The 19392-nt window shown below is 65.9% G+C and overlaps 2 protein-coding genes across 6 annotated transcripts in view; both read right to left on the bottom strand.

The window, feature by feature from the left end:
- Window positions 1-29: 29 nt before the first annotated feature.
- Window positions 30-10586, bottom strand: MAN2C1 (mannosidase alpha class 2C member 1). The gene is made up of 26 exons (XM_051834604.3): window positions 10428-10586; window positions 10214-10339; window positions 8444-8567; window positions 6728-6798; window positions 5904-6081; window positions 5576-5765; window positions 4721-4827; window positions 4502-4612; window positions 4218-4310; window positions 4018-4134; window positions 3688-3783; window positions 3470-3615; window positions 2990-3113; window positions 2787-2908; window positions 2488-2573; window positions 2260-2415; window positions 2079-2167; window positions 1857-1951; window positions 1587-1691; window positions 1350-1506; window positions 1109-1252; window positions 887-996; window positions 720-799; window positions 485-633; window positions 300-400; window positions 30-224 (listed from the first exon to the last, which is right to left on the bottom strand). The coding sequence occupies exons 1-26, from the start codon at window positions 10526-10528 to the stop codon at window positions 98-100; spliced, it is 3105 nt and encodes a 1034-aa protein (XP_051690564.3). The 5' UTR covers window positions 10529-10586; the 3' UTR covers window positions 30-97.
- A 1332-nt stretch (window positions 10587-11918) lies between these two features.
- Window positions 11919-19392, bottom strand: part of SIN3A (SIN3 transcription regulator family member A) — a 67728-nt gene continuing 60254 nt past the window's right edge. For all 5 annotated transcript variants that reach the window (XM_051834600.3, XM_089310840.1, XM_051834603.3 and 2 more), the window contains 4 exons: window positions 18501-18593; window positions 17133-17227; window positions 13974-14181; window positions 11919-12990 (listed from right to left, as the gene is read on the bottom strand). In XM_051834600.3, coding sequence (XP_051690560.2) covers window positions 12760-12990; window positions 13974-14181; window positions 17133-17227; window positions 18501-18593 — 627 coding nt within the window. In that variant the 3' untranslated portion in view covers window positions 11919-12759. The remainder of the gene's footprint in view (window positions 12991-13973; window positions 14182-17132; window positions 17228-18500; window positions 18594-19392) is intronic.

The following is a 19392-nucleotide window of genomic DNA, read 5'->3' as shown; positions in this document are numbered from 1 at the left end:
CCTCCAAACGGGCGCAGGGGCTGCAGCCCTTCCGGCTCCAAGGATTTATTGCGCGAGGGGCGCCTGGCCCTTGGCTGAGGCCGGGGGCAGCGAGGACTCAGCTGGGCGGAGGCTGCAGCACGAGCAGCAGGGACCGCACTTGGAAGGGGGAGAAGGTGAGCTTCAGGCGGGCGTCCTCAAGGGGCAGGGGGCCGGCAGGGTCTCGCCGCTCCAGGAGGTCGCAGCTGCAGAAGGCGCGGGGCGGTGAGGGGCCCGCGAGAGCCGGACGGGCCGCCCCCGCCCCCACCCCCGCCACTCACAGGATGGCTTCCTGCACGGGCAGCGCCGTGCGCAGCCAGCAGTCCACGTGGCTGCCGTAGGCCTCGTACAGCCTCAGGACCAGCGCACGGCCGACCTCCGCCTGCGGACAGAGGTGGGCGGTGGGCGGTGGGCGGTGGGCGGTGCCGGAGGAGGGCCCGCCCCGCCGCGCCCGCCCCGCCTCTACCTGCTTGACCGTCTCCAGCACCACCGCGGGCGAGGACACGGAGAAGGCGCTCCAGGTGGTGGCGGGCGCGGGGCTCGGCACGGGCAGCGCCAGCAGCGGGAAGTTGAGGCCGTAGGCGGCCTGGATGACGCCAGCGTCCTGGAAGGAGCCTGGCCGAGCCAGGACAGCGTGCACGTGGGAAACGCGGCCCTTGGGGAGGGGTCTGGGGCCGCGGGGGCCCTGCCCCCACACTCACCCTTGTGCGGCATCAGCGCGTAGGTGAACTCGTGGCGCCCCATGTCGGCGGTGGCATCAGGGGACTTTGGTGCCCTCAAGCTGTGTGAGAGGTGCGCATGGGCCAGGCTGGAGCTGCCAGTTCCCAGGGCCGCGGCAGCCCCGCCCCCACCCGCCGCCCCCACTCACAGGGACAGGCTGAGGACGCTGCCTCGGACGCAGGCGCCGTACTTGCAGTCGTTGAGCAGGGCCAGCCCGAAGCCATGCTCTGAGAGGTCCAGCCAGCGGTGGGCCCACACCTGGGGGCACACCCATCCCTCCGCATACGCCCAGCTCCGGGCCGAGCCCGCCCCTAGCGCCTGCGTGCGCCCGTGGGCAAGTCCAGGCGCCCCCTGCCCCCGGCCCGCAGACCTCGAAGCGAGCCCAGTCCCAGGAGGTGTTGTGGTGCGTGGGCCGCTGCAGGTGCCCAAACTGGATCTCGTAGGTGGCCTGGGGGCTCCGCACTCGGGCAGGGAACTCCACTTTCAGGAACTTGTGGGCCTCATGCCAGTGCACCTGGGGGCGGAGTGGGGGGTAGGGGCCAGGCAGGCCCGGGGCGGCCCGCCTTACCTGTCACAGCTGGGGAGGACGGCCCCCACCCTCCCCCTGCTACCTCTGTGTGGAAGCGGACGTAGGGGCAGCCGACGTCCAGCACCACCTCCTGGCTGAGCCGACTGCTGGGGCTGAGCTGCAGCAGGAACCAGGCGCTGCCCCGCAGGCCGCCCTCGGTGCCCACGGCCAGGGTCCCCGCCTGGCCCAGCACGGGCTTCCTGGCGGAGGGGTGGGAGGGAGGCATGAGCTAGGGCAGTCTGTGTCCCCACCGCCCCGGCCAGGCCTGCCCAGCCCGTACCGGGTCTCCAGGTGGTAGTCCATGACATCCCACGCATCCCAGTACAAGGGGACGTCGTCAAACAGCACGAACTGGTTCCCCACGGCACCCTCGGCGATGGCTTCCCTGGCAGGCGGAGGGAAGGGTCCTTATGACCGGGCCACCTCACTCTCCCCCTACTCGGGCAGGGAGTCCTGGCCCAGCCTGCCCTGCGCCACGAGTGGGTCCCACTCCAGGTCCACTGGTGGGCGCTGGGGGCCAGGCACTGGGAAAGGAGTGAAGGGCAGGCACCTGCCAGAGGCCACCAGCACTAGGGACGTCAGGCGGCCAGTTGGGTCCAGCCTCACCCGGATGATGCCATTGTCCAAAGTCACTGAACCGTCAGCCTGGGGTGGGAGAGGCATCGGGGCAGAATCTGTAGGAGGGCTTCCTGGTCGCCCCCCACCCCCGGCCTCAGGCTGGGGAGCAGACCCAGCAGCCCGCCCCCACCCCGCCCTGCCCCGCCAGACTCACCTCCTGCACCACGCACACGGGCTGCAGGGGCTGCAGTGGGGTGGGGGTGGGTGCAGGAGCGTAGCCCATGCTGGGCACCGTCACCAGGGCTGGGGACGAGGTCCAGGCATCAGTGTGGCCTCCCAGACCTTCTGGGCACTGGGAGGGGCTGGGGCAGGCCCTCCCCGACCCTCCCCCGTACCTAGGCTGTGGGCCCCGCCGGGCCTGGGCAAGGCCAGCACCTCAGTGCGCTTCCAAGGCAGCGTGTTCACGATGAGGAGGCCCTCCGGGCCCGGCTCCCCCGCACACAGGGCTGCGGCCGCGGCACTGAGCAGCGCGTTGCCGTGGGAACGGATGTCTGAGGACAGACCAGGCGCTCACGGGTGGGCAGGGCTGGCCCGCGCGGCCGCCAGGGGCGCAGCAGGCTCACCTGCGTAGTGGCTCAGGGCTTCCTCTGCCACCAGCTGGATGCAGCTTCCCGTCACCACGTCGTGGAACTGGTTCAGCAGCAGGCGCCTGCGGGGCAAAGGCAGGGCCGGGCGGGTGGGGCGCGCCGCGGGCCCTGGCGGGGGGGGGGGGGGGGGGGGCAGCGGGCCAGGGGCCGGGAGGGTGAGGCGCGCCGTGGGCCCGGCCGGGGGGCAGCGGGCCGGGGGGCAGCGGGCCAGGGGCCGGGCGGGTGGGGCGCGCCGCGGGCCCGGCCGGGGGGCAGCGGGCCAGGGCGGGACCAACCTCCAGAGGTGCTGCAGCTGGGCCGCGGGGTAGAGGAACTGGGCGCCACGCGCCAGGGCCAGGCTGCAGAGCACCTCGACGTCGTGCAGCAGGCGCTCGCACTCCCGGTTGCCCTTCTTGATCTGCGCCCAGGCAGGGTGGGGGAGGGTCTGGTCTCAGCCCCCCCCCCCCCCCGCCGGGGCCGCGCCCTGCCCTCTGCGGACCTGCGCCTGCGTGGTGTAGGTGCCGTTGTGCAGCTCCAGGAAGAGCTCCCCCACCCACGTGCACAGCTGCTCCGAGTCGCGCTCCAGCGCCGCGAACAGCTGCTCCGGGGACGACAGCTGCACCCTGAGGGGACCACGGCGTGGGGCTCCCAGCCCACGCGGCACGGCTCCCTGCCCACGCGGCACAGGCTCCCAGCCCACGCGGCACGGCTCCCTGCCCAAGCGGCACGGCTCCCAGCCCACGCGGCACGGCTCCCTGCCCACGCGGCACGGCTCCCTGCCCACGCGGCACGGCTCCCTGCCCACGCGGCACAGGCTCCGGGTGCCTTGGAGAGCTGCTGGCTGCTGGGCTGGAGCCCCCCGCCCCCCCCCGCCCGCCCACGCCCCAAGTGACGTCTCCAGGGGCAGGCTGGGCCCGAGGCAGGGGCAGAAAGGCAGGCAGCGGGCAAGGCTGGGGCCGCTGGAGGGTGCAGGCCTGACCTGGGCAGCCCGTCGGTATCGGCCAGGCGCTTCAAGCGGTCCAGCATGGTCTGGGTGGGGCCCCCACCCCCGTCCCCGAAGCCGAAGAGGAAGGCGCTGTGGTTGGCTCGCCCCTTGTCCCGGTTATTGGTCACGGTCTTCAGCAGCTGGACAGGCAGGAGCGGGTCAGCGGGGGTCAGCCTGGGACTGGCCCCACCGGGCCCTCGGCGCCCCCTTACCTCCTCCACGGTGCCTTGCATCCCGTACGAGTCGCCGGGTGGGAAGTGGACCAGCACGCGGGAGCCGTCCAGGCCCTCCCAGAAAAAGGTGTGGTGCTGTGGGAGGCAGAGCGGGCCCTCCATACCCGTCCCGCCCTGGCTGCTGCGCACACTCGTGGGGTCTGGGGGCCTTTCCAGGGCCCCTGGGGGAGCCTGGGGAGAGGCGGTGGGCCAGGCCCTGGCTGCTGCGCACACTCGTGGGGTCTGGGGGCCTTTCCAGGGCCCCCGACGGAGCCTGGGGGAGCCTGGGGAGAGGCGGTGGGCCAGGCCCTGGCTGCTGGGGCTGCTCACCGGAAAGGCGTTCACCAAGTTCCAGCTCAGTTTCTGGGTCAGGAAGCGCTCGATGCCACAACCGCGCATGATCTGGGGGAGCTGCGCTGAGTAGCCGAAGGTGTCGGGCAGCCAGAACTGTGGGACAGGGGCTCAGGAGCGTGGGGCCCGGGGCCCAGGGCCCCCATCTCCGGCCTGTGCTGGCCCGGCCCCCGGCCTACCTCGGAGCAGGGCTTCCCGAACTCCTGCAGGAAGAAGTTCTGGCCCTGCAGGAACTGCCTCACCATGGCCTCTCCGCTGGGCAGGTTCCCGTCCTGGGGTGAGCAAGGGGCAGGCACTGGGCTGGCACCAGCCCTGGGGGCACCCACCTTGCTCGGCCGACTGTGCCCCTGCCTGAGGAGGACGCCTGGGACCACGCCCCACCTCCCTGTGGAAGTCACCAGCAGAGCCACGGGGCGGGCGGGAAGCTCTTGACCCACAGCCAGGTGTGGGTGTGCGCACTCACCATCTCCACCCACGTGCCCCCCACGGGCACAAACTGCCCGCGGCAGGCCAGCTCCTGCAGCCGGGCGTGCAGGCCGGGGTAGCAGCTCTTCACCCACTCCAGCTGCTGCGCCTGTGGGCAGCAGGGCGGGAGCTGGGCGGGAGGAACCTGGCCCCGGGGCCGTGGAGCCCGGCGGAGGTGGAGATGAGAACAGCCCCGCCCCGCAGCGGTCCCTCTGACCTGGGAGCAGGCAAAGACGAAGTCCGGGTTCTGCTCCATGAGCCGCACCGCCGTCACCCAGCTCCGGGCGCATTTCCGCACAGTCTCCTTGAAGGGCCAGAGCCAGGCTGGGAGGGAGGCGGAGGGTGGAGGCGAGGCCCGTGCCCCAGGCCCGGTCCTCTGAGCCCTTGGGGTACTCGGGCCTTCGCCCCGTCGGTTCCCACCACTCCTGCCGAGGAGGAGGAGCTGTGGCCAGGCAGTCACCCAGGCCCGGCTCCGCAGCAGCCTCAGCTCCAGGCTAGGCCACCCCGAGCGTCCCTAAGGGGCAGCGAGGAGCACCCGGCTGCGCACACACTGGCTCTGTGAGGGCCGCGCCGGGCCGGCTGCCCTGCGGGAGACACCACGGCCTCTCCTGACCCAGGCCTCAGCGGCTTTCCCAGCCCAGAACCACACCCCCTGCCGTCCTCCGGCTCAGCAGGGGAAGCCCTGCTGCTGCTGGAGCAGGACCGACACCAGGGGGCGCTCCTGCAGGGCGCATTTCCCGCAAGCTTCCCCGTCAGGCTCAGGATCAAGCTCTGGCGCTTCCCCGGAGTCCCCGCGCACTCCAGACATCTCAGTAGGTCCCACGTCCCTCCACTCGGGGACCTGGGGCTGCGCTCATTCCCACTGTCCCGGAAGCGCCTCCCACCCAGCTGGGCTGAGTGCCCTGCGGCCCCCACGCTCCCTGCGCCCTCACCCTGTCTCCACCCTGAGCACCCAGCGTGGGGCCTCACAAGGCATGGGATTGTGTCGAAGGGATCAGGAGAGCCGCCGTCCAGGCCCCGGGGCTCAGAGGGTCACGGCTGCCCCCCCCCCCCGCCGGCCGCACCAGCCCACCTGTGTCGATGTGGCAGTGCCCCACGGTGTGGACAGTGTGCTGGCTTTCACCGCCACGCTGGCTGAAGAACCTGGAGGCCAAGGCCCGGGCTACAGGGAAGGTGTCGGGCTGCGCGGGGTCACACACGTTCACCATCTGGTTGGCCGTGTGCAGGGCCTGGAAGCTGCGCTGGTTGTCCTGCCCGAGGCCCTGCAGCAGGGGCCTGCCCTCAGTGCGGCCCCCGGGACCTACCCCAGCTCCAGCCTCTGCTCTCGCTCCCCTGTATGGTGGGGGAGCCCTCCCGACACCCAGGGTGATGGGAGAGTGGGGGCAGGGGAGCGCCCGAACCTTGGCCACGCCCAGCAGCAGCTCCAGATCCACCAGCAGCAGGTGGACGTCCCGGTGGAACACAGCCAGCTCGGCCCGGTGCAGCCGGAACATCTTCTCCGGGTCCGGGGCGGCGATCATGCTCCCCTTGCCCGCGCCCAGGAGCCCGGTGCAGGCCACTTCCACGTAGAGGGTCAGGCTACACCCACGGAGAGGCAGCCTCAGGCCGGGGCCACCCCCGCCCCCGCCCCCGCCCCGGCCCGAGGACCCCGGGGCCTGCTGGAGAGGCAGTGGCCAGTGTGGAGCTGTGTGCACCGCACTGCGGGGTGGGCTCTCAGAGGGGCTTGTGGGAATGCAACGAAACACAAGCTTGTTTTGGTGTGGAATTCCGAAGCCCATGCGTGAGCAACGTGCAGTGTCGGCCGGGGATGGGGGGCTGCCTAGGCTGGGGTCAGCACCCACGAAGCCCCACCCATGTAACTCCACCCAATAGTACAGACTTTCCTAGACCTCCCAGTGCCACACCACCTCACAAAAGGAGGTGGGGGAGGCAGTCCCGGGAGACAGACTGGAGGAGGTGCTGTGCCCCGTGACTACGCCGTCTGCGGGCCAGGACTTGGCACAGTCAGTGGGCGTGCCTGGCGCCAGTGAACCGAGCGCTGCTCCACCTTCCACGGCCTTCCTGCACAGCTGCCCCGCCTTGGCCTGGGACTCGGGTCTGGGTGCCGACCCACCTGCTCCTGGGGCGGCCATCCCAGGCAGGACCGGGCCCAGCCTCCGTGACCCTGGCTGACCCCTCCCGGTGTATTACTCCCTGAGACCACAGGGCGCAGGGAGCCACTCACCTCCGGGGGTCTCCTTCCCCCAGCTTGTCGGTCAGCACGAAACTGGTCTTCTCACCTTCTCTGGTCAAACCCTGGGGGAGGGCAGGAGGACAGGGCCTGCAGCCTCCGGTGAAGCCGTGGGAGGCCCGCAGGCAGGGCCGCGATGCACAAGGCACGGGCCTCCCGGCAGGCGGTGCACCTCCCTTGGCAGCCTGGCCGTGGCTCCCGCCCCGACAAACTAGCTGAAGAGAGGGGCTGGCGCTGTGGCCTGGCCGGCAAGCTTGGACACCTCCGCCCACACAGGAGACCAAGAAGCTGCTGGCCTGGGCCTGGCCCAGCCCCAGCTGCTGTGGCTGTCTGGGAAGTGAACCAGCAGAGGGGAGATCTCTCTGTCGCTTTCTCTCTTTCAAATCAATCAATCTTTAAAAACCCGCATCTGAAGGGAAGCTCCGTGCAAGGCAGGACAGGTCTCCCTGCCGTGTGCCCGCGCTCGGCAAGTGCAGGCCAGGAGACGCCTGCGGGCCGGGGAGCGGGGCCGGCTCTGCTTTTTTTTTTTTTTTTGACAGGCAGAGTGGACAGTGAGAGAGAGAGACAGAGAGAAAGGTCTTCCTTTTGCCGTTGGTTCACCCTCCAATGGCTGCTGCGCTGCGGCCGGCGCACCGCGCTGATCTGATGGCAGGAGCCAGGTGCTTCTCCTGGTCTCCCATGGGGTGCAGGGCCCAAGTACTTGGGCCATCCTCCACTGCACTCCCGGGCCACAGCAGAGAGCTGGCCTGGAAGAGGGGCAACCGGGACAGAATCTGGCACCCTGACCGGGACTAGAACCCGGTGTGCCGGCACCGCAAGGCGGAGGATTAGCCTAGTGAGCATGCTGCCGGCTTGGCTCTGCCTTCTAAGACAGGAAGAACCACAGTCCAGCCCAGACGCAGGGCGATGGCTTCAACTGTTTTACCTCCGGTCACCTACAGCCATTTGGAGTGATTTCCCTTCAGCACGTATTACACATGGCTAAGCGGGCACCCTGCCCAGGCTACTGCGCCTCCCACCCAGCTCCCTGCTGTGCCTGGGAAAGCAGCAGAGGATGCCCAAGTGCTTGGGCCCCTGCGCCCGCGTGGCAGACCCGGATGGAGTTCCAGGCAGTGATCTGGAGAGTGAACCAGCAGGTAGACGTCTCGCCCACACTCGGCACCCTGCCTTTCTTTCTTTTTAAAGATTTATTTGAGAGGCAGAGCTACAGAGAAGGCAGAGAGAGAGAGAGAGAGAGAGAGATCTTCCATCTGCTAGTTCACCCCCAGATGGCCCCAGGGGCTGGAGCTGCACAGATCCGCCAGGAGCCAGGAGCTTCTTCCGGGTCTCCCACGTGTGTGCAGGGGCCCAAGGACTCGGGCCATCCTCCACTGCTTTCCCAGGCCACAGCAGAGAGCTGGATCGGAAGTGGAGCAGCCGGGACTTCAACAGGTGCCCATATGGGATGCCGGTGCTGCAGGTGGCAGCTTTACCTGCTGTGCCATAGTGCTGACCCCTATTCTGTCTTTCAAATAAATCTCTTAAAAAAAAAGAAAGAAAACCAGCTTATTGAGAACTAGGGGCCAAACTGCACAGGGATGGACAGCACGTTCCCAGTGCAGGCGGCAGGGACACCACCCTGCAGGCTGTCGCTGGCACGTGGGCTGCTCCTGTGGCCAGGTGGAACCGGGCGGTACCGGGCGCATCCGGCCGCGGGGCAGGGCTCCTCACCTGGACAGGCTCCCCATCGCGCCACACCAGGCCCTCTCCATCGCTCTCCCAGCACAGGTGAACTTCCCGGCCCACCCATGCCTCAGGGATGGCCAGCTCCACGCGGAACCAGCACGTCCACCACCTGCAAGGCAGCCCCGGTGAGAGTGTGGCCCGTGGAGGTCACGTGCACCCAACCCTCTGCAGCACCACGGGGTCCTCGGCCGGGAGCGCCCAGTGGAGGGGAGCGGTGGGCGGGCAGCGAGGTGAGGGAGGCGGAACCGTGGGTCCCCCGGGCGGGCAGGAGACGCGGGGTCCCGGGTCCTGTCCCACCGAGACGCGGGGGCCCGAGTTCCAGCCCCACCGAGACGCGGGGGTCCCGGGGTCCAGCCCCACCGAGACGCGGGGTCCCGGGGTCCAGCCCCACCGAGACGCGGGGTCCCGAGTTCCAGCCCCACCGAGACGCGGGGTCCCGGGGTCCAGCCCCACCGAGACGCGGGGTCCCGGGTCCAGCCCCACCGAGACGCGGGGTCCCGGGGTCCAGCCCCACAGAGACGTGGGGGTCCCGGGTCCAGCCCCACCGAGACGCGGGGGCCCGAGTTCCGCCCCACCGAGACGCGGGGGTCCCGGGTCCTGCCCCACCGAGACGCGGGGTCCCGGGGTCCAGCCCCACCGAGACGCGGGGGTCCCGGGTCCAGCCCCACAGAGACGCGGGGTCCCGGGGTCCAGCCCCACCGAGACGCGGGGTCCCGGGGTCCAGCCCCACCGAGACGCGGGGATCCCGGGGTCCAGCCCCACCGAGACGCGGGGGTCCCGGGTCCCGCCCCACAGAGACGCGGGGTCCCGGGGTCCAGCCCCACAGAGACGCGGGGGTCCCGGGTCCCGCCCCACAGAGACGCGGGGTCCCGGGGTCCAGCCCCACCGAGACGCGGGGTCCCGAGTTCCAGCCCCACCGAGACGCGGGGGTCCCGGGGTCCCGTCCCACCGAGACGCGGGGTCCCGGGGTCCAGCCCCACCGAGACGCGGGGATCCCGGGGTCCAGCCCCACCGAGACGCGGGGGTCCCGGGTCCCGCCCCACAGAGACGCGGGGTCCCGGGGTCCAGCCCCACAGAGACGCGGGGGTCCCGGGTCCCGCCCCACAGAGACGCGGGGTCCCGGGGTCCAGCCCCACCGAGACGCGGGGTCCCGAGTTCCAGCCCCACAGAGACGCGGGGGTCCCGGGGTCCCGTCCCACCGAGACGCGGGGTCCCGGGGTCCAGCCCCACCGAGACGCGGGGGTCCCGGGGTCCAGCCCCACCGAGACGCGGGGTCCCGGGGTCCAGCCCCACCGAGACGCGGGGGTCCCGAGTTCCAGCCCCACAGAGACGCGGGGTCCCGGGGTCCAGCCCCACCGAGACGCGGGGTCCCGGGGTCCAGCCCCACCGAGACGCGGGGATCCCGGGGTCCAGCCCCACCGAGACGCGGGGGTCCCGGGTCCCGCCCCACAGAGACGCGGGGTCCCGGGGTCCAGCCCCACAGAGACGCGGGGGTCCCGGGTCCCGCCCCACAGAGACGCGGGGTCCCGGGGTCCAGCCCCACCGAGACGCGGGGTCCCGGGGTCCAGCCCCACCGAGACGCGGGGTCCCGGGTCCCGCCCCACAGAGACGCGGGGGTCCCGGGTCCAGCCCCACCGAGACGCGGGGTCCCGGGTCCCGCCCCACCGAGACGCGGGGGTCCCAGGTGGGCGGGTGGGCGGGCGGCAGGGCGGGGCTTCCGCGGGCCCCGCCCCGAGGGAGGGAGGCGTTACCCACGTGGGTCCGAAGCTGTCGCCGACCTGCGCGGGGCTGAAGGCCTGCTGCACGGCCTCCGGGTAGGAGAGCCTCTCCGGCGTCAGGAAGCTGGAGAGCGCGGCCACGGGGCAGCTGTCCCCGAAGAGCCTGGCGAGAGGGGCCTGTGGGCGCGCGCTGCGGCCGAGCGCGGCCCCCTCCTCCCCCCGGCCCTGCGGCCCCCGGCCCGGCCCCGCACCTGCCGCGGAGGTTACAGTCGGTGAAGTACAGCGGCGACACGAACTTTTCCACCCGCTCCAGCGTGGTCCGCCAGTGCTTGAAGGCCGGCGCCGCCGCCATGGCCGCGCGCCCGCTGCTCGCCCCGGAAGCCCGCAGGCGCCGCCGGAGCGGCCCCTGGCCTGGCACCAAAGGTTCCGGCACCCGAAGGTTCCGGCACCCGAAGGGCGCCTTCCTGGCCCGGACAGCTTTTCTGGGAACACCGGCGGCTCGTTCGGGACTTGGAGCCGGGAGCTTCTTCCGGGTCTCCCACGCGGGCGCAGGGGCCCAAGCACCTGGTGCATCCTCCGCGGCTTGCCCAGGTGCATTTGCAGGGAGCTGGGCCGGGAAGCGAAGCAGCCGGGGCTCGAACCTGCGGCCACACGGGATGCTGCGCCCGGGCCCCAGTCGGTGGGCTGCAGGGCAAATCCTGGGGCGTGGGAAGGGAGAGTTGGGGGCAGAGGCTGGGCGGGGGCGGCTCTGCCCTCAGGGCTAGGTCGCTTGGCCGCGGGAGGTGGTCTGCCTAGGGCGGGCAGAGCCATAGCACCCAGAGAGGCAGGCCTGCAGAGCCCCGGGGTGCAGCGGAGCCCCGGGGTGCAGGGTTCGCAGTCAGGGGCAGCCCTGCCTCCTGGCAGAGAAAATGCACAGCGTTAGCCTCCAGTTACACCAAGTGCAGAATAGGAAGTAGGATTTAAGGTAACTCTTGCCATGTCAGACACCAGCTCAGAGCTCAGCTCGTCCGCTGAACTCCCTCGGGCCTCGGGGCGCGCTGGTGGCAGGCTCCCCGAGCAGGCCTGCAAACCACCGAGCGGCGCTCCGGGCAGCAGGTTCTGGAGGGCAGATGACCTCCGCCAAGGAAGCCTTGAGGCTCTCTCCCCAGGCCAGGCTGTGCCCTGCAGCTCCTCCCCGAAGGCAGGCTCTTGAAACCCTCCCCTTAGAGGCACCTGTGAGCGGAACAGCCCTCTACCCGGCCTCTCAAAGTCCAGGAGCAAAAAAAAAAAGTGGTTTTGGTGATGGTGGTAGCAGTTTTTAACTTGAAAGCAATAAGAGCCAGGCCCAGCCAGCCAAGTGCCCACACTCAGGACCCCCTACATCTGCTACCAGGGTGACAGACGGAGCCCATCTCCCTGTCTCATCAGCCTAACATGGTCCCCCCAGCTGGGGGATGAGCCAGTGGATGGAGGACTCAGACCCCTGCCTTCAAATAAACAATATTTTTAAGAACCCAGCATATTATTACTTTTATTTCTCAAATTTTAAAAAAGGGCAAACAAAGACACTCAAACACCGCCGGTTCCCACTGTGACTAGAAGCCCCGAGGACTGGGGCGTGGCTGCCCTGTGTCCCAGGCTCTGACCTTCCAGGCGCACTGCGGGCAGGAGCGGGCGACAGGAGAATCCTGAGTGACCTGGGGAGCTGCAGCCCAAATCCCCGCTCCACAGGTGAACTCCGGTGAGGACAGGGGACCGGGAGCTTATTCCTTAAGAACCAAGCTTTATTTATTTACAAAAAAGAAAAAAAGAGGTTGGGCAAAGGGGAAGACAAGTTTTACACAAAAGTACTACAATGTAATCCCTTTGGTAAAAAGTGTAATAAATGTCTTGTACATCTGCTCGTAGTGCTAAATCTGCAGCCACGTAGGACTATGGTACACAGGAAGCTAGAGCACTGATGCTAGCACATCAAAGCATATTTCTTTTAATAAAAAATTGACAGTATGTACATTATTTACAAAAAAAGAAAAGCCAAGGTTAAATCGTGTGTGAGAGAAGCTGGCGGCTGGCACCGGGAGGCTGTAGCGAAGCAGGCACAGAACAGTTCCGCGGGGCTGGAGAGGCCCAGGGCGGCGGGCGGGCGGCCAGGGCCCCGCCGGGACTCCGCTCCCAGAACCACCAACCCCAACACCAAACTGCAGGTCTCGGACAAAACCTAACGCGTGATCTTAGATGTGCTCAAGTGACCAGAGGGGAGAAATCAAGTCCAGTCTTTGTTCCTTCTGTGGGGAGGGAAGAGGCGCAGCGGCCATCGCAGCTACAGTCCATCTGAGCGTCAAGCCCCTGCCCAGTCTGCTGTCAGCGCGCGGCCGCCAGTCCAATCGTGAGCAGCCTCGGCTCCCTCTGCTGCGGTCAGGCCACAGGAGACGAGTCGGCTCCGCTGGTGTGGGCGAGCACGCCGCCTGTCCCTGTGCCGGCACCAGCTTCCCTCCCTCGGGGGCGGGGAGAGCTGCGGCTCCGCACGAGCGGCCTGCGTGGGCCTGAAAGGCGTCTTCCAGGTTTCTGGTGTGTTGCGTGCAGCGCCCCCACGCGCTCCTCCGGTTACGGGGCCTTGAAGCCGGTGCCGTACTTGACGCGGTACTTGTTAATGCTCACAAAGTGCAGGGTCTCTGTGTCACAGGTGGTGGTGCAGGGCACCAGGCCCTCCAGCCCCTCGCCCATGAGCCACCTGCTGGTCTCGGCCGCCATCTCCCGGGGCACATGCTCCTTGGTCCATTTGTCTACCCAGGCCTGGAACCTCTGATGTAGCCGTTTGCTTACGCGTTCATGGGACTGTGAAACAGGAAAGGGGAAAAAATTGAGGGGAAACCAAAAGAAACCTTTCCAAATGCTAGGATTAGCTTTCTTCCTAAGGCAGCCGAGAGGAGACGAGAGGCTGTGATTCAGACACTAGGGGAGCCAAAGCCTCCATCTGAGTCTCCCACGGGTGTCCGACGCCGTCTTCCCAGGCGCACTGTGGGGACCGAACAGGCTGACACGGGATGCGGCAGCCGAACCCCGAGAGCCGCCACTGGCCCCACGGCCAAGGGCTGGATCCTGCTCTCCCTCACATGTCCCCACGCCAGACAGCAGCTTCGGTGGGAGCTTATGTCCCCACCTGCGCCCACATGCAAGGCCTAACGGGACACCAAGACAAAACTGGCTTTATCCGGCCCCGCACCCCAGGAATCTGTACCAGACGGGCGGGCACAGCACAGCAGCTCCTCAGTGCCAGAGTGCCTGACACCACTCCGCCTACACCCCACCTGAACAGCTGAGTACGACTACTCGGCCCCCAGACCTGATAACCCCTTCCCATTAGCAGATACACCAAGTCTCCATTTCTTTAAAAAAAAAAAAAAGCCAGGCCACACCGTGCTCTGGTCAGCAGCCCGGGCGCCACGTGCACTCGGACTCACAGCCCGCTGTGCCAGCCCTGTCAGCGGCGTCCCTGCACAGCTCACCCAGAACGCAGGGCCCAGCCCTGGAGGTGAGAGGAGGCCGCTGCTGCCCCTCCCTCCCAGCCTCGCGTACCCGGCTCTTCTTCAAGGGGACACTTCCCCGACTCCCCGGCTGCCCTCACGGCGGCGGGCGCAGCGCCCACCTCAGCCCTGGGCGCGGAGAGCAGGCGGAGCCCCCCCGCCGGGGAGCAGCCGCGGGGAGCAGCTTCCCGGGGGCCCCAGCTCTCTTCCTGCCCTACTGGACTGCACTGGGCATCCCTGCCGGTTCCCTGGGTTTGAGGCCCGGCCCTGAGGAGGAAGGCGGGCCGGCCTCACCTGGTGGGCGCGCAGCAGGGCGGTGCGGCGGTACATGTAGTCCTCCGACTTGATGACGTACACCATCTTGTACGAGTTCAGCTGGAACCTGCACTCCAGCTTGTCCAGGCTGTCCACGCTCTCCAGCGGCTTCCTGCTGCCGCCCTCCTTCCCTTCCTTCTCCTGCTGCTCGCGGCCACGCTGGCACTTCCGGATCCGCCGCAGATTCCTGCAAAGCAGAGGGCCATGCACCTGTCCCGGAGTCCCACCACCATCACAGGCCCTCCCCGCACGCCCCACACTGAGTTATCACAACTGCAAAGACACAGAATAAAAAGTGGACTCCTTAACCCTGCCCTACCCGATTCTCCAACGCCCACTTGCCTTGGCCGATGGAGCCCCTGCTCCGTCAGCACAGGCTCTCGGGGCCCGCAGCAGACAGCTGAGCCAGGAGCTGGGGACCACCAGGCCTCTGCAATGGGCGCACGAGGACCACTGCCTCTCAGGTCAGCTCGGATTTCTTTTTTCACATACTAATTCATTTTTATCTATTTGAAAGGCAACACACACACACACACACACACACACACAATCCGATGATTCATTCCTTGAATGCTAGCAACAGCCAAGGCCGGCCTTGACCCCACTAAAGCCGAACGACTCCAACTCCCTCCAGGGCTCTCACAGGGTGGCGAGGACTCAGGCACCCAAGCTCTCTGCTCGTCACAGGAAACTGAATGGAAGGCTGGCGCTGCGGCTCACTAGGCTAATCCTCCACCTTGCGGCGCCGGCACACCGGGTTCTAGTCCCGGACGGGGCACCGGATTCTGTCCCGGTTGCTCCTCTTCCAGGCCAGCTCTCTGCTGTGGCCCGGGAGTGCAGTGGAGGATGGCCCAAGTACTTGGGCCCTGCACCCCATGGGAGACCAGGATAAGTACCTGGCTCCTGCCATCGGATCAGCGCGGTGCGCTGGCCGTAGTGGCCATTTGGGAGGTGAACCAACAGAAAAGGAGGACCTTTCTCTCTGTCTCTCTCACTGTCCGCCTGTCAAAAAAATTAAAAAAAAAAAAAAAAAAAGAAAAAAGAAAAAAGAAACTGAACAGAAGCAAAGAAGCTGGGACTCGAACCAAGCACCCTGCTATGAGCTGTGGGTGCTCCGGGCAGTGGCTCTACCCCTCCATGCCACAGCGCCTGCCCCACGACAGCTTTGACTGGAAACTTCCAGGCCTCTGTGAACTGACACACGTAATTATCCAGATTTGGGATTTGTTTTTAGGACAAAATAGGATCACACCATGTACTTTACTCACTTTCCTACTTAATGTCACGAGGGTCTTCCCATCTCACCGTACCCATGTCTCCTCACTGCTCTGAGGAACGCACCCCAAAACACACACAAGTCTCTCTTTTTTTTGACAGGCAGAGTTAAGACAGTGAGAGACAGAGATGGAGAGAAAGGTCTTCCTTCCGTTGGGTCACCCCCCAAATGGCCACTACTGCTGGTGTGCTGCGCTGATCCGAAGCCAGGAGCCAGGTGCTTCTCCTGGTCTCCCATGGGGTGCAGGGCCCAAGCACTTGGGCTATCCTCCACTTCCCTCCCAGGCCACAGCAGAGAGCTGGCCTGGAAGAGGGACAACCGGGACAGAATCTGGTGCCCCGTCCGGGACTAGAACCTGGTGTGCCGGCGCCGCAGGTGGAGGATTAGCCTAGTAAGCTGCGGTGCCAGCCACAAGTCTCTCTCTCTTTTTTTTTTTTTTTTTTTGACAGGCAGAGTGGACAGTGAGAGAGAGAGACAGAGAGAAAGGTCTTCCTTTGCTGTTGGTTCACCCTCCAATGGCCGCCGCGGCTGGCGCGCTGCGGCCGGCGCACCGCGCTGATCCGATGGCAGGAGCCAGGAGCCAGGTGCTTTTCCTGGTCTCCCATGGGGTGCAGGGCCCAAGCACATGGGCCATCCTCCACTGCACTCCCTGGCCACAGCAGAGAGCTGGCCTGGAAGAGGGGCAACCGGGACAGAATCCGGCGCCCTGACCGGGACTAGAACCCGGTGTGCCGGCGCCGCTAGGCGGAGGATTAGCCTAGTGAGCCGCGGCGCCGGCCCACAAGTCTCTTTTTTAAAAAAGATTTAATTTATTTGAAAGACAGAGTTAGAGAGAGAGAGAGAGAGAGAATCTTCCATCCTCTGGTTAACTCCCCAAATGGCCGCAATGGAGCTGCGCCGATCTAAAGCCAGCATCCCATATGGGCGCTAGTGTGATTCCCAGCTGCCCCTCTTCCAGGCCAGCTCTCTGCTGTGGCCTGGGAGGACAGTGGAGGATGGCCCAAGTCCTTGGGCCCCTGCACCCATGTGGGAGACCTGGAAAAAGCTCCTGGCTTCGGACTGGCTCAGCTCCGGCTGTTCTGGCCATCTGGGGAGTGAACCAGGGGATGGAAGATCTCTCTCCCTGCCTCTGCCTCTCTGTAACTCTGCCTTTCAAATAAGTCAATCTTTAAAGAAAATAAAAACATAACCCCTGCCATCTGCTGAGACAGACGCAGGCTGTGCGCACTGCGCCCTGTGGAAGCATGGAGGGAGATGGTGCCCGCCTCGTGGAGAGGCCCCGCAGGGCCCTTTCTGCCAGCCCCGGTCTTTACTCGTGAGGACTACAATACTGCTGGGTTCGTTCCCTCATGGAAACGGAAGACGAGAGGTCCATTCCAAACTCCACGCTGCCCAAGTCGCGCGGCTGAACCTTGGCGTGCACTCAGGAGCAGGCGCACGCCCGCTCTGCGGCTGCTGACCTTCGCACGGCCTGCTTACAAGCCTGGCCTTGGGGGTTTCTAGTTTAGAAAGTGATGAACGAGGCTCATTACACCCAAACTCTGTGAGCTCTGTCGAAGCTCCTTCCTTGTGGCCCGGCACGTGGCTCCCACTAGGCACAGGACGCCCGCAGGCCAAGCAGCCGCGAGAGCCCTGGCAGGGAGTCTCCAGTGGGCATCCCGGGAGAGAACGCTTGGCAGCTTGCGCCTGTCCCCCTGCCCCCTGTGCCCCTGCCAGAGGCACCATCGCCCTGTGCATCCCTCTTCGCCGGTGCTGCTTTCTGTCCTTTGGCTGTGACAACTACAGCGGCAAGTGTGACCCGTGTAGACCGGGACACCTGCTCCAGGCAGGCACAGGCGCTGCTGGGCGACCGGCTCACTCACCTCGGGAGAAACACGGGCTTCTGGGCCAGGTGCTCGCGGAGCTCAGGAGAGGTGGTGTCGGAGTTCATGTATCGCTCCACGTAGTCCGACCAGCGCTAGGTGGTAAACACAGAATGCAGGAGGCGGGTCACAAAGGCACACCCTGATCCCTGATGACGAAGCCCCTTCCGTAACGGCACGCGCGTTCCTCAGTGCGGCCGACAGATGAAACCTCGTTGGCCAGCACCACGGCCAGGTTCTCAGGGGCTTCAGGTATCAGAAGGCATAAATGGGTACAAGTTTGCGATGAGACGTTCTACTTCCCCAGAGCGTTTCCTTGAAGAACAACATGCACACAGCCCAACGTCTGAAGCTGGGTTCCCAGCATCTTTTGAAAAGAAATGCAAAGATCTGGCAGCCACAGCCAGTGCTGCCACAGGCGGACCTGCCTGCCCCAACTCACCTCCCACCCGCAGTGCCAGTACTGCCACAGGCGGACCTGCCTGCCCCAACCTCACTTCCCACCCGCAGTGCCAGTACTGCCACAGGCGGACCTGCCTGCCCCAACTCACCTCCCACCCGCAGTGCCAGCACTGCCACAGAGCAGACCTGCCTGCCCCAACTCACCTCCCACCCGCAGTACCAGTACTGCCACAGGAGGACCTGCCTGCCCCAACTCACCTCCCACCCGCAGTGCCAGCACTGCCACAGAGCAGACCTGCCTGCCCCAACTCACCTCCCACCCTCAGTGCCAGTACTGCCACAGGAGGACCTGCCTGCCCCAACTCACCTCCCACCCGCAGTGCCAGTACTGCCACAGGAGGACCTGCCTGCCCCAACTCACCTCCCACCCGCAGTGCCTGCCACCCACCTAGGATATGCACAGCTCTGCGCTGCGGGCTGTTGCTTTCTGGGTTTGTCTAGCCCAGGGGTGGGGCCACAAGATCATTTGTTCTGGCCCTGCCAAAGCAACCACAGGCCAGACTCAAAACTCACTAAGTCAATGGCAGGCTAACTTTAAGTTGGTAATTTGTAATGGCCCACAAACGGTGTCTTCAACATCCAAATGGCCCTGGGCAGAAAACACGCTCCCCAGCCCTCAGGCAGCCCACTGAAGAGCCAGCGTGACACGGCAATCAAGGCGGTGCCAGGAAGACGGCACTCCCTTCGTTGTTTCTTGTACTTTAGGAAATCGCGGGAAAGCCGCCAACCGTGTTTCTTCCGAGGAAACGGATTTGTTGAGTGCAAGACGAGACTGCCAGCAACCCACGAGCAACGCCCAAGGCGGCCCCGCTCTCCGCGCAGTGAGGACTCAAGTGACCTGACGCGGCAGCCAGGCCTCAGCCCCCAGCCCGAGGGGCGGCCCGCTGCGCGCGCCCCTGCCCGTACCTCTGCCTCCACAGGGTCATCCGAGTTCTCCTCCTCTGTGTCCAGAAGCTCGATAGTCAGCTGGACCTGGCCTTGGCTCTGGACGAACATGAGCTGCAAACGAGAAACCCGAGCGTCAGGAGGCCATCTCCAAAGGCACGTCGTTAGAGCAAAAAGTGCCACTTCATGTTTCATACTTCTTGAATTAGCTAAAATTATCAATGACAGAGAGAGCATTTCAAAAAAGCATTTTGTTATAATCAGGCAGGGGCCGGCATCCCACGTGGGCATCGGTTTTGAGTCCCGGCTGCTCTACTTACGATCCAGCTCCCTGTAAATAGCCTGAGAAAGCAGCGTGTGACGGCTCAAGCGCTTGGGCCCCTGCACCCGTGTGGGAGACCTGGAGGAGGCTCCTGTCTGCTGGCTTCGGCCTGGCCCAGCCCGGCCGTTGTAGCCATTTGGGGAGTGAACCAGTGGATGGAAGATCTCTCTCTCCCTCTGTCTCTCTTTCTCTGCCTTTCAAATAAGTAAATTTCAAAAATCAGGCACATGTAACCAAAACCATAAATACGAATGCGACGCCTTTTCAGCCCATAACCCACTCTAGCGGGGGCCCATAACCCACTCTAGCTGGGGCTTGCTAGGAGACATGAACACGTCTGCAGTGTTCCCTGCCCCCGCTCCCCAGGTCAGCAGCAACAGGAAAGGAGACTTCACACCACAGCTAAGTGGAAACGGCAGACACAGGGCAGACTGCCAACCGCATTCACAGGCGGTGGAACCACAGGAACTGAGCGCGCCTGAGGACAGGGACAGAACAAGTGAACTCAAACAGCGCGCCCTTAATGGACCATCTGCATTCTAAGTTTTCAAAGTTCTAGGTTCTGGGGCTGGTGGTGTGAAACTGCGGGTC

The sequence above is a fragment of the Oryctolagus cuniculus genome, chromosome 12 (assembly GCF_051225735.1).
Source record: "Oryctolagus cuniculus isolate XC-2025 breed Fujian yellow rabbit chromosome 12, ASM5122573v1, whole genome shotgun sequence".
Taxonomy (NCBI): Eukaryota; Metazoa; Chordata; class Mammalia; order Lagomorpha; family Leporidae; genus Oryctolagus; species Oryctolagus cuniculus.
This window is presented reverse-complemented; position numbering and strand designations above follow the sequence as displayed.